The 14,138-nt window shown below is 38.4% G+C and overlaps 1 protein-coding gene across 5 annotated transcripts in view; it reads right to left on the bottom strand.

The window, feature by feature from the left end:
• The window catches only part of astn1 (astrotactin 1), a 295,200-nt gene that overhangs the window by 79,217 nt on the left and 201,845 nt on the right, over positions 1–14,138 (bottom strand). For all 5 annotated transcript variants that reach the window (XM_017471160.3, XM_017471161.3, XM_017471162.3 and 2 more), the window contains one exon: positions 289–393. In XM_017471160.3, the coding sequence (XP_017326649.1) occupies positions 289–393 (105 nt within the window). The remainder of the gene's footprint in view (positions 1–288; positions 394–14,138) is intronic.

The following is a 14,138-nucleotide window of genomic DNA, read 5'->3' as shown; positions in this document are numbered from 1 at the left end:
CACCCACAATTGGCTAGTGTCATTCTGACTGACATGGGAGACAGTATATGCCATCCCTCCTACACAGGGTGCACAAACAATTTTCCTGACCATGAATGGCTCTGGCAACATCAGGAATAACAATAGGTCAAATGCTTTTTCTGTTTTTTGGAGCCTCTGTCTGCTCTGATGAATGTTTTAACATGTGGTCTTGAAATCTTGTCTTTGGGCATGGTGTTCCACACCAGGAAAAGCTAAATGAATAAAAACTGGAGGAAAAAAAGAGAGAGCTGTCTGAGTTAAGTTTACCTTGAGAGAGAGTCCACTGGTTAAGCCTGACATGATACAAAATGGAACGAAGCTTCCAGTGTTGCACTAGTGGATATCCAGACACTTCGCTGTAGTTCACCATCCCTGAAACACAAAACAGTGCAAAACAGTACTGGAGGGAAAATAAATCAAAAGCTGCTGAGTTTGACACAAATGCATTAGCAATGCTTTTGCTTAAAAGGCTTACTGCTATTAGGTTTGGGGGGGGGGGGGGGGGGGGTATTTTTCAGGTAGTTGCTAAACGTTTGAGTTGATTTTTAATGTTAAGCCACACAATCTGGGAATCGTGAAACTCCAGAAATTGAAATGGAATGCAGGAGCAGCTGTTACTCCTAACCTTGCTTGATTGGTTCAGCTCTTCACGCCGGCAATTCACTGCCTCCCTGAGAATCACACCCCATTCTGTCGCTACTTGAAAATCACTGCATTTGCATTTAGCCACATGAGAACATGCTTAAGATTTAAAGGACTCAAAGTGCCTCTTGTCCTTTTTGCCCTGACTCTACAATCAGCAAAATGAGAAAATGAAGAAAAAAAAATTCTTGGATTCACAACCAATATAATGTATTATTGTGTTAAGTCTAATATGTGCAGGTGTGTTTAGTTTTATATATAGTGGGGTCGAAAATTCTGAGACACATTTAAAAAAATCTGGAATTTGTTTTCCCCTCGATATAAAAACAGAAATAAAGAGAAGGTTTTAGAATTTTGAAACATTTATAAGAAAAAGTTCAATATCTTGAATATTTAATATTCTGCACTATTTCTACGCCCCTATTTAAATGTAAGCAAATGTGTGATATCGACCATGTCAACTGCTTAGTACAAAAGGTCAGATTTCCCTCATGCCCGATCTCTTCTACTGACACGTGTGTTGAGATGACATGCCGATGGATTTGATCTAAAATGGATCATAAGGTTTGGAAATTCAGGAGTCCATGCCAGCTCGAGTGCACAATCTTATTACAGCAAAAAGGGGACATACCAAATACTAAGAAACTCTGATATTCATGTAAATATTTCAGAGATTCTACTTTTCACTCAAGTTGTCAATAATATCATTTGTAATGATAATTGTTGCATTAAATTAAGAAAGAATGCACAATAGAAGCATTTTCACTAGTGCTATCAGACTTCTGGACCCCACTGTATGTTCTTCAATTCAATCTATTATGTGTTGTGTTTAGTCTAGTCTCAAATGTGTTCTGTTTACTCTAGAATGTGTTGTGTTGCTGGTTTAACAATTATGCACATCCATCCATCCATTTTCTATACTGCTTATCCTACAAAGTGTTGAAGGGGTCCCCTAAGTCCCCTTGGTGCACAAGGCGGGGGGCACACTGGAAAGGGTGCCAACCCACTGCAGGGCACAATAGCACATACACTCACTCCTACTCACACACTATGGACAATTTGGATATGCCAATCAGCCTACAATGTATGTTTTTGGACTTGGGGGAGGAAACCAGAGTACCCGGAGAAAACCCCCAAAGCACAGGGAGAACATGCAAGCTCAGCGCACACAGGTCGGACGTGAGAATCGAACCCCCAACCCCGAAGGTCTGAAGCAAACGTGCTAACCACTAAGCCACCATGCCCCCACAATTATTCTGCACATGTAGATGTAAATAAAATTAACATAATACTTCTGCATAGAAAAAAAGTAGAGAGTATAGTAATGGATAGGTTTCTGATTACATAGTGTATAGCAGGGATTCCTGCAAAATGATTGCCTGGCTATAGACCATTTGTTGTGGGTAATACATTATTAATAAAAGATGCAGCATTACAAATTTCTATAACTGCAAAACACAGCTGCACGTCATTCATCATTCAATAGATGAGACCCGTCACTGCTCTGCCACAAGCAGAATAGCAACTTCTCACACACTGCCATATGTAGGTGCAGCTGAGGTGATCAATCATATCGTCTCCTATAGCAACCGTCAGCCTCGGCATGTCACATGAAGCACCGCGGCCATACATCAATTTAGTCCACCGTCATGTTTACCACATTTGGAGGCTCGCACAGGCCATAATGCACCCTGTATCTAGCAACCTCATATTTAGGTTTATGGCACTGTAAACTCAAACTGACATCTTTTAGAAGAAAGACACACACTGACGGGCTCTGAAAGTAGTGAAACATTCCTTTCAGCATTAAGAAAATATTGTTTTTTTTCTGTATAGATTTCACATCCAAGCACAACATGATGGATTTACATAAATGAGCACAGGCAGAAAATTGGCTGAAAAGTATTAAAAAAATAAATCTGCAAGCTGGAACACCCGCACCTGACATATTGGACAGTGAGGGAAGAGTTTGAATTGTGCGCAATGCAATAGTTGTCCTGGCATCATCCTGGGATTTCTTTCCATCTTTCCACGTTTTATGCACACTGAGAATCTGAGTATAGAAAATATGCATCATGTGATAAATTGTAGAGCAAAAATATTTTCTATATCTGCATGAGTCCAATACTCTTACCTCAGTGCTAGTAATATATATTACATTTTACTACATGTACATATATTTATATACAACTTATAATTGTATACATGAAATATTTTATTTCTGTTCAAAATAAATAAATAAATAAATAAATAAATAATTTTACCATTCCATATCACAATTTTCATTCAAACAAATTGAACTCTTAGTACATACATGCTTTTAGAGCAATTAAATAGGATTTTTTTTCCTGAATGTGCTGTTGAAGGAAAGCCTCAGCACTGCACACCACTTTCAGAATTTTTGCCAGTCAAATGGATTCAGGGATCAGTACCATGGTTCAGAGACATTTAATTTAGGCTTTCATTTTTACCACCAATAACATACAAAAACCTTATCTGGTATACAGTCGAGTTGTTTGAGTAATTGACACGGAAACACACTGACCCTGCCCCACGCTCTGATGTCACTGGCTCCTCAGTTTCAGTCTAGCAGAATTTTCTGTACAGGACACACGACTTAAATTGTGGAAAAACACAGAACCGTTCCATATTAGGCACCTACTCCGGCATCAGGAATGATGGCAGGACTATGAAAAGCCACTGTGTGTGTGCTTGGCTATCAGTCATTTATCTTCATCTTGTTGATTTGTTTCAGCATTGTCAATATAAGCAGTACATTTGCTGCATTATGGGAAATTTTTGACTCAAAGAGGAAATGGGTAGACTGCATTTCGTGTTCTTTCACCCTGTTAGCGCTCTGACAGAGTACACATATTTGATAAATAAGGGCCTAAATGTATGCTCGCGCAGTATGCTCACATTGAGCGCCTCTCGCTTAGATCTATCTAAAACGGAAAGATGCATTTGCCCCCATGGAGCACCCTGGCGTTAGTGCAGCACATGTCACTGTTAGGATTAATAACAAGCTCCCAACACAGTACATACCCTCAATTTCTCTTCTCTCAGCTAAAATCCACAGGCCTTTCTCTCTCTATTTTTTTTTTTTTTTACCCTTTGGGCTCTGTGCTCTTGTCTGACAGAATGATTAATACTAGCAAACTTCACCTTGCAAACACAAGTTCAGGGGCTGAAGACACAAATCTGCCAGTCAGTGTTGGCATCGTTAAAGACTGAACTGAGCTTTAAACGTCCAACTGGGGGGAAAAAAGGCGCTGCTGATGGATAGATGTATACATACAAAGCCACACACAAGCATATACTTAGAGGTTGAAGGAATTCTGGATATAAAATTGGTTCAGCACTGTGCACACATTACACTTATGCACCTAAAGAGCCCATAAGTCACCATGGCACCAAATTCACCCATTTAAAGTATTTGCAATGGAAAGCGACAATCGCTGATAGCAGTCTTCATATGGCTCATGAAAGATCATGAACAGATGTAGCCCATGTCCCATTTCATCCTTGGACGAGCTGATGAATGGAGGAGCAGGAGGAAAATTATATAATTGTGCAACTTGGGCCTGACGTTTGTTCACTAATCTAATAGAAGAGTAATGGTGATGCTCATTGTCAGTTAGAAGACAAGACAGCATAAACACGTGGGCTGTTTAATATCATAAATAATGTGGGCTCTTACAAAACACTGACATCCATTTAAATTGGTGCTTGAACGTTTGTGAACCCTATAGAAGTTTCAATAATTCTGCATAAACATCATCAGAAGTCCTAAAAGAAGACAAAGAGAACTCAATTAAACAAACATGTCAAAATTATTATACTTGGTCATTTATTTAAATTAGGGGCAGATGGTGGCTTAGTGGTTAGCACGTTTGCCTCACACCTCCAGGGTTGGGGGTTCGATTCCCACCGTGGCCCTGTGTGTGTGGAGTTTGCATGTTCTCCCCATGCACCGAGGGTTTCCTCCCCCAGTCCAAAGACATGCATGGTAGGCTGATTGGCGTGTCCGTAGTGTGTGAATGTGTGTGAGATTATGTGCCCTGTGATGCATTGGCACCCTGTCCAGGGTGTACCCCGCCTTGTGCCCGATGCTCCCTGGGATAGGCTCCAGGTTCCTGTGACCCTGAAAAGGATAAGCGGTATAGAAGATGGATGGATGGATGGATTTATTTAAATTACATAACTGTGACTGGCAAAAGTATGTGAACCTTTGCTTTCAGTAACGAGTGTGACCCCCCCCATGCAGCAATAACTGCAACTAAAAGTTTCTGTCATCTGTTGATCCGTCCTGCACATCGGCTTGGAGGAATTTAAGCCCGTTCCTCAGTACAGAACAGCTTCAACTCTGGGATGTTGGTGGGTTTTCCTTTAGAAGTCGCTTCTATAATTCGGAATTCATTGTTCCATCAATGATGGCAAGCTGTCCATGCTGCAAAACAGGCCCAAACCATGATACTACCACCATCATGTTTCACAGATGGGATAAGGTTCTTATGCTGGAATGCAGTGTTTTCTTTTCTCCAAACATAACGCTTCTCATTTAAATCACAAAGTTCTATTTTGGTCTCATCTATCCGCAAAACGTTTTCCATTAGCCTTTTGGCTTGTCCACATGATCTACAGCACACTGCAAACTGTCAGCAGTGTTCTCTTGTAACCCTGCCATGCCAGTGTTCTCCTGATGGTGGACTCATGAACATTAGCTAATGTGAGAGTGGCCTTTAGTTAATTAGCAGTTACTGTCGGTTCCTTTGTGAACTCACAGCCAATTACACGTCTTGCTCTTGGAGTGATCTTTGTTGGTCTCCACTCCTGGGGACGCTAACGATCGTCATGAATTTCCTCCAGTTGTACACAATCTGTCTGACTGTAGCTTGATGGAGTCTAAATTCTTTAGAGATGTTTTTGTAACCTTTTCCAGCCTGATGAGCATCAACAACTCTCCGAGGTCCTCAGTACAATTTTCTTTGTTCATGCCATAATACACTTCCACAAACATGTGTTCTGAAGATCAGACTTTAATAGATCCCCGTTCTCTAAATAAAACAGAGTGCTCACTCACACCTGATCATCATCCCATTGATTGAAAACACCTGACTCTAAGTTCACCTTCAAATTAACTGCTAATCCTAGAGGTTCACATACGTCTGCCACTCACAGATATATAATATTTGATCATTTTCCTCATTAAATAAATAACCAAGTATAATACTTTTTGTCTGATTTGTTTAATTGGGTTCAATTTGTCTACTTTTAGGACTTGGAAACTAGAAAACGTCACACTTTTTTTTTTAACCATTTACAGCTACATTTAATGTTATGGAATGTCCACAAGAGACGTTCGTTCCCATTATCAGTTACTTATAGCGGGTACAAACAGTCGCTCTTCCACCAGCCTCTATTATCTTCTCTGTCGTGAAGTTAATAAGATAAAAAAAAGTGCAGCTTGTCATGAAACCAGAACGCATAAATGCCTCTGTCCATAAGACCTTACTGTGGAAAACTTTATACTGACGGTTACAAAGATTCCTTCCATGAATGTTAAAAGTCTCATTGTAGAAAGCTTAACTATGTCAAGTTTTTCCATGTTAAATAATGTTTTTTTATATATTTTTTTACCTTATAGTTTATTATAAACTATAGATAAATCTCTTCTACTTCAAGTCCTAGCACTTTAACATAAACCTGTAATTTATGTTACAGTCAGAACTACTAAGAGCTGTGGTATTATAGAAAATTAATCCAAATCTTCTGATTTGAGTATTCAACTGTGCTGTATTAAAAATTAAACCATCATTGCTATATTATGCTCAAACAGTTCTGGAATTTTCCATGTGTATCACTGTGTACCATTTTGCATTTTACTGTATATGCAGAAGAACACGTTTCATATATTAAGTCATTAAGAGTTTAAATTAGGTTGACACTATCACTAAACTCCACAAGGCTGGGTCACTTTTCGTTTCACTATCAAAAAACGATGAAAAATTTCTAAATGATTCAATATTGTCCTTTGAATCTCCTTAGGCAATGGCGACAAACCTAAACGATTTTCATCCAGAAAAGGGCAAACTCTAACAGTTTGTAAATTAACATACAAAATATATCCGGGGAATAGAACCTTAGCACAAATCTCCACATCTCTTCTTTGTGCACAAAGTTATAGAGGAGACACTGCTAAAGTCCAAGGTGACACACTTTTTCATGTGGACAGAGCGTGTCAGTGTCTTGAGGCATCTCAGCAGACTCACAGCTTAGAGCCAGGCTGGTCACTGGGCCATATGCTGGCATTTTAATTGAGAGGGAGTTTGGGAGATGGACATTGTGCCAGTAGAATGAATCACCGCCAGTCACAGCCATGTCAGTGTTCAACCTCAGTTTGGCTTCTAACCAAGAGACAAGAGCAGATTTCTGATATCCATAAGGAGGAAATGAGCTGGACTGATCTAATAGTATTTCTGTAAAGCTTCCAGAGCCATTCTCTTCTGGTGTGTCCAAACTAGGTGTGGGATAAAGATTCACAACGACCTTTATAAATAAATAAATAGATAAATAAATAAATAAATAAATAAATGAAAACAGAGCTCTGTACAGCCAAATCTGATTGTAGAATTCATTTTCAGTTTCATTATTTATCAGTTTTTTTTCTTTGCCATATCTGAATGGTTTTTAAACTTTTTAACAACCTGAAAAATGCTCATTTGATCAATATCATTATCATTATCAACAGCTAAAGCAAGTATATTATGTAGAGTAAATAGCCTATAATGTTGATCACAATGTAATTAATGAGCTTCAGTGTCAACATGGTATTTGTAAATATGAAACAGAATGCAGATCTTCCTCAAATCTTGAATAGCCTTCTGAATGCATTCCTTTATTTGGTCCACTACTGTAATGGCTGAAAATGTGAGCATGTAAATTAGCTTTGTACATGAAGGTAAATTGTGCTCTTCTGCATACATATGACATTAATTAAAGGACCCCTGGGTGGGAGCTTGTGTCCATTTGCACTCAAATCACTGCTCGTTTTGATGTCATACGACAGATTCATGAATCAGACAGAGATTATTATTACAACATACTGGACAAAACACAGTGCTTGCTTCTGTGCACCATTGTCATGAATATGAGGATCGTATTCTAAATGTATATCTAAGTTCTATACCAATACCTGCTTATAAATGTACATTTTAACACTTCATCAAATGCCATAACACAATGCAGCAGCATTGTGCATGCATTTATTAAATCATTTGGATATTATAACGTTCTTTCTTGGCTAACAGTATCTCTTAAAACCATTGCACTATATTTCAATATTACATATAACAACTATGCCACAGTCAAACTCCATCCATCCATCTTCTATACTGCTTATCCTTCCTTCAGGGTCACGGGGAACCTGGAGCCTATCCCAGGGAGCATGGGGAACAAGGCGGGGTACACCCTGGACAGAGTGCCAGTCCACCACAGGGCACAATCACATACACACTCACACAACCATTCATACAGACACTTTGGACGATGCCAATCAGCCTACCATGCACGTCTTTGGACTGGGGGAGGAACCTGGAGGAAACCCCCACAGCACAGGGAGAACATGCTAACTCCGCACACCGATTCCCCGGTGGGAATCGGTGTGACTCCGGTGACCCTGGAGACGTGAGGCGAACGTGCTAACCACTAAGCCACTTGGCTGCTATTTCTGATTGGATAACTGCATGAATGTGTATGAGCAAGTGTATGAGCATTCCTAATAAACTGACCAGAGCATACATACAGTATGTACTGTATATAACAATCTACAATGTTATAGCATAACAGCGATGCTGTAATTATTTCCTATCCTATCGCTAGTGTAAAAGAGGCACCACAAAGTACAAAGTCATGGGTAGGCGAGCTGTTCATAGATACCTGGATGTCATTTCCACGGATGCTTGTGGTGACAGGCAGCACCGTGGCCACCCTTAAGAACTGCAGGCCCCGTGCTGTGGCACCCAGTGTATTAATTATCACTTCTAATGTTGTCAGCTAATTAAGTGACGTTTACTGCAGGAAATGGCTCTGGCAATTCACTGCAATTAATTAGTGTCAAAGAGTAAATTAAACCTGAAATTCGATTACCATTGAGAGTGGCTAAAAAGTTGAATATTAATAGAGCCTGGTCCTTTTTACAACCAAGTGTGCCATGGCATACAAACTCTAACTCCAATATCATTTCTCTCCCCACGCTGCTGTCCAGAATGTGTATATACACAGCTACTACCTGTGCCATGTCTAAATAATAATCGTTATATGTACAATCCTTTACTCATGTTTAATTTGATCCACCCATTTAGAAGAAAAGCTGGAAAGCCATTAATAGAGAAGATTGTGCAAATTTATGCAGTGTGTGGTGGACTGCTGCATCAAAATCCACTTGTTTATTAACATAGCAATTATCGTGCAAGATAGGAAAGCTGTTTGGCTCAGTTATTAAATCACGATCGCTGAATATGTGGCAACCGAAAACTCTAATTGCCCTGGCAACGGCGCTGTGTTTTCTGTTGTTTCTTTCCAAAAACTGGTGACAGACGGATGGGGGACACCAACTAAAAGTCGGAATATTGGCAGTGAGCTTCCGTAATTGCAGCCTAGTGTAATTTCTATTTATATGATTGATCCCATTATACAATTATACCTCCATTCAACACATGGATTAATGTTTAAACAAAAAGAACAACAACAACAAAAAAAAAACATTAAATAAATGGATAAAAATATTTTGTGATATATGTAGCTCTAGAAAAATTAACATCATTAAACTTGAACAAGGAAAGTGGAGAAAGCATTTGATTAGAGGTTTAAAATAAGGCACCAATAAAGATGGGTAATATATTCAATATATTATAATATATTTGCAATAATTCAAAACAAAACTTAAAAATAATAAGGAAACAAAAAGAAACAAAAAGTCAACTGAGGAACAGCAGGGTTTTGAGTGGCGTCAGTAAAAAAGACTTAAAAGATTGTTGTTATGAAATGGATGCCACCAGCAGGTTTGGAGCCGATTGAATATCATACCCTGAAGGCGTGACCTTCTGTCGCAGTACCAATTACAGCCACCGCTAATAAAATATAGATTTTTCTTTCCTGTCTCTGCAATGCCATATCTGAACTAAGTGTCACAAGGTGCCACAAAAACACCCCAGAGGAACTAACTGTCAGAGTATGAAAAGATCAATTGTTTTTATTATGGTGGTACACAAGTTCTGACTGACGGTAAGTATATATTTTACTCAAACTTTGTCAGTTCATACAGCCAAGTCCAGATCTTCAGCTTCAGTGTAGCATCACGTGTTCATTATTTTACATTAAAATTTCCTCACATATATTTCTTTTTCTATTCTAGCTTAGAAATACTGTCTATCGAGGTTTCTTTTTATTCACCTAAACTTTACATCTACATATTTATTGAAGTTCTGAAGCCAAACCAGTCACAGTGAAATCAGATATTCTGAGAAATATTCTTAATCTCTCCATGTCTGGAAAACATTAAAAAGGTTACTTGAGGATATGTATTTCTTTACTTATATTGATATATGCAGATGCCATTACAAACTATATATTTAACAGACAAAATGCAGTAAGCAGCAAACAAACAAACAAACAAACAAACAAACAGCAAAACACTTTTCCCAGAGAACTGGATTCCTAACAAGCAGTGATAAATAAAAACTATTCGTTATTTGGAGATAAAAATCTTGCCAACATTGAGTAAGGCTAACTTACTACTCATAAAGTACCCTTGGTGCTTACAGATGTAATACAGAAACTCATTACACACTCCTTTCCTCTGCATCATCAGGGAATGACCATGACATTGCATCACATAGGGTCAGGAAAAGACCATGGCTTTGTATAGCATAGGGTCAGGGAATGACCTTGAATTTGTATCACATAGCTTTAACAACACCATCTCATTTTATCTCAGACCTTCATAAGTGGCTATATCCATATCAATTACTTAAAAGTTAAAAAGTCTTGGTGAGTTAAACTTGTACTTCCCATCTTTGGAGGAGGAAAAAAGTAAAACTCACTCTTCTGTAGGATCTATTAGAGCAGACCCAGTCTGTTGGACAGATTGCATGGTCACTTTTTAAAGGTCAAATACTACAGATCAAATGCTCTTTGCAGGAATCATTATAAATTTGAGTCCTGTCCCATTCACTCTCTCTTCAATGGTCACATTCAGTAGTCTGCTAGCAAATTCTTTAGAAGTGCCAAAAAGTCCTTAGTCAGCCATTCGTTGTCCAATTTTACCAGCCATGCTCTTCCTTTTGCAATGATCAGTGATATATCTTCACCAAGGCCTCATCAACCTGGCATTTTAGCACATGCGGCCATCTTGTAATGCAGCAGCGCTCTTTCCCATAGGTCATACACAGGAAGGCAAAGATACAGTCAATTTTGTTGCTTCCTCATCAGCAGACCACAATTAAACACTGTTCACACTGAGACTTTATTCCCGGTCCAAGGTCATGAGCAGCAATCAATGAGTTCAGCATGCTTGAAGATATATCTCCCCCCCACCCCACACACACACTTTTCAGATCTCAGCAGGAATATGTTTGGCATCTGTAGGCTTCCTACTGTACATGCTTTCCAATTAAATCAAGATGTATTTGCCTTTCAAAGAGTCTCTCTCTCTCTCTCTCTCTCTCTCTCTCTCTCTCTCTCTCTCTCTTTCCCTCCTCCCCACTGGAATAATTGATGGAACTCTCAGGTCTATGATGAATCACTTCCAAGCCAAATATGAATAGAAAGATAAATGTGTTGCTCTTCGAGGGTTGTGAGTATAGACTCAGGGAGTTGCTAACACAGTGACAAATACACTGACCATGACATGGAAATGGCCAAACCAGTAAGAGTGGAAGGGGATGGGTGGAAGCTCAAACCTGCACCATATCACCAACTCATATCCCATTAGTTCAGCTAGTGGCAAATTTTTGGCGAGCAGTTTGTTGGCATTCCAGTATGCCATAGTGGCAGATTAAGGTCAGGGGAAAAATATGGGAAGTTATGAGTAAATTAATAAAAAGTATTTTAGGTTTTAATGTGTAATTTAACTAGTCTCTTCTCATGTCATCTGTTCTGTTTAACAGAAAACCAGTGCTACAATGTTTTGGGTTTTTTTCAGGAAGAACTGAAATAATATTAGTCAAACCAGCTTGATGCATTTAAATGATGATGACTTCTTGTTAATGTTATTATTATTATTACCCAATAACACAAAACCTTGCAAAAACGTGTTTTTACTAAGAAAAGCATATTGCACCATGTGACCGAGACTATGCTCTTAACTTCCTCTAGATGTAAATTAATGGCTAATGTCGTACACATGATTAATGTAGAACATTTAATAGATAATGTGTAAGGAACACTGTTCAGGAAGCCTCAGGTATAGGAGCTATGGGGCTCTGAGGGCTTATGAGCATGACCACCTGCCTCTACCTCTGCAGGCCTCAGTGGGTCACACTTTCATGGATAAATAATCTCCACTCCTTCAACATCATGGCTAAGGACCTGAGGTACTTCAGCAAGATTCTTTCATCGTTTTAAATGTATCATTGAACTCGGTACCTCGGTATCCTCAGCTGCTACAACCATGAATGTGACAGCAAAAAAGTTGAACAAAATGCACTTGTTCACCATCAAACATTACACTATTATATTATGAAGGAAAGAAAATAAATCCTTTCTATTATCATATTTTATCATCAAAATGATTACATTCTCATCATTTTGAAATAAGGGCCGTTCTTTGTAAACATGACATGAAATATGATTTTAGTTGCTTCACATATCTTCACATATCATACCTCAATATCTTATTTTTAACATTTTGAGAAACCAACAAAACTTTATATGAGGCAAAGCTCACAGAGCTCAAAATGTCAAAATGACAACTAAATGGCAAAAGAGTGCCTCCTAAGCATGGCATGGGCTAAATCTTTTCCCAATTATTATTATTCTTCTCGTGCGTTGAATGTACATGTTTGCACGGAACAAAAAGGAGTGGCTCTTAATTTCATTGTACATATGTATAGTGACAATAAAAGGCATTCATTCATTCATTCATTCATTCATTCATTCAATTAAAATTTCTTGTGTAAAGGCTCTTATGGTTTATGAAAAAAAATAATAATAATCATTTGAATGGAGATTGATAATTAGGTCTATTTCCATCAATATTGTTTATAGACTGATCTAAAAAAAAATGGAGTAGTTTTAAATCAATTACACAATTTCACTGCTATTAAATATTGTGGGTGAATGTGACATGCATTCTTAAATGAGCAGAACAGGTTAAAAGCGCTTTGCCTTTGAAATGATCAATGATAAAATGTGTGATCATTAAAAATGCACTACAGACAACAGATAGCATCTGAAATTCACTGTTAGTCTCATTTTGTAATGCACTATGAGGTACTACTAAAAACCATCACCAATAAAGCAAGCCGTGTATGATCCAGAATATCCACTCAAGGCTTAAAATGGCAATGAAGGAGTTATAATTATAATACTGGTATCCTAGTATGCCCTTCCTGCAGTTAATTTGGCAGTTAATAACCTTAGGACCAGATTTTCATTTTTAGGCATTTTGTTATATTGTCAAAAAAAATAGATGCTGATGAAAGCCATGGTGTAGGGGAGTTATCTGGCAGGATGGGTGTATTTGGACCTATTTTTTCCCTCATTAGGAGTGTAAAATGTGAAAGTAAGGCTGCCGAGCACTTGTTCCAGACAGGAGTCAGATTAGCTGCCTAATGAAAGTCGACAGCTGTAGCTGCGTCCAGAAGCAAGCAGTCTTGTCGCTGCAGCTTAAAAAAAATAAATATATATATATATATATATTTTAAATAGGGAAAAAAAATTTGCATAATGCTCTTGCCCATGTTCTTCTCCTTCATCATTTACTCACCTGATTTATCAGAAAGCATGAAGGAGAAGACCCTGACCTCCAAACAAACATGCAGGTGCACATACATACAAACAGAGACCATGTGTGTGCGTGTTTGTGTTTTGCTTATTTCCGGTGGAAGGATTAGAAAATTTCTATGCAGATAATGACGAGTTATTACAAGGAAATGTACGGAAAAAAAAAATGCCCTGCGGAAATGCAGACTTCCTTTTCAGTGTGCTTCAATCAAATATGTTAAAAGGGAGAAGGGCTTGTTAAAACAGCGCGGGGGGGGCTGTCTTGCGCAGTCTTATCTAAACTCATAAAATATAAATATAAAATGTATATTATCTGTACCAGTAGATATACTACGTAGATGTAGTGTTGACTGACACCTTAAAGGCCTTCCAACAACTGTGTGGCATTTCCGATTTATTTTGGTGTATAAACTGATGCATTAAGCATTTGGTTCAACTTACAGTAAGATCAATCGAGTGTAGAAGAGACA

This window comes from Ictalurus punctatus, chromosome 7 (assembly GCF_001660625.3).
Source record: "Ictalurus punctatus breed USDA103 chromosome 7, Coco_2.0, whole genome shotgun sequence".
NCBI classification, from domain to species: domain Eukaryota; kingdom Metazoa; phylum Chordata; class Actinopteri; order Siluriformes; family Ictaluridae; genus Ictalurus; species Ictalurus punctatus.
The sequence above is the reverse complement of the archived record's forward strand: the minus strand, read 5'-3'. Positions and strand labels throughout refer to the sequence as shown.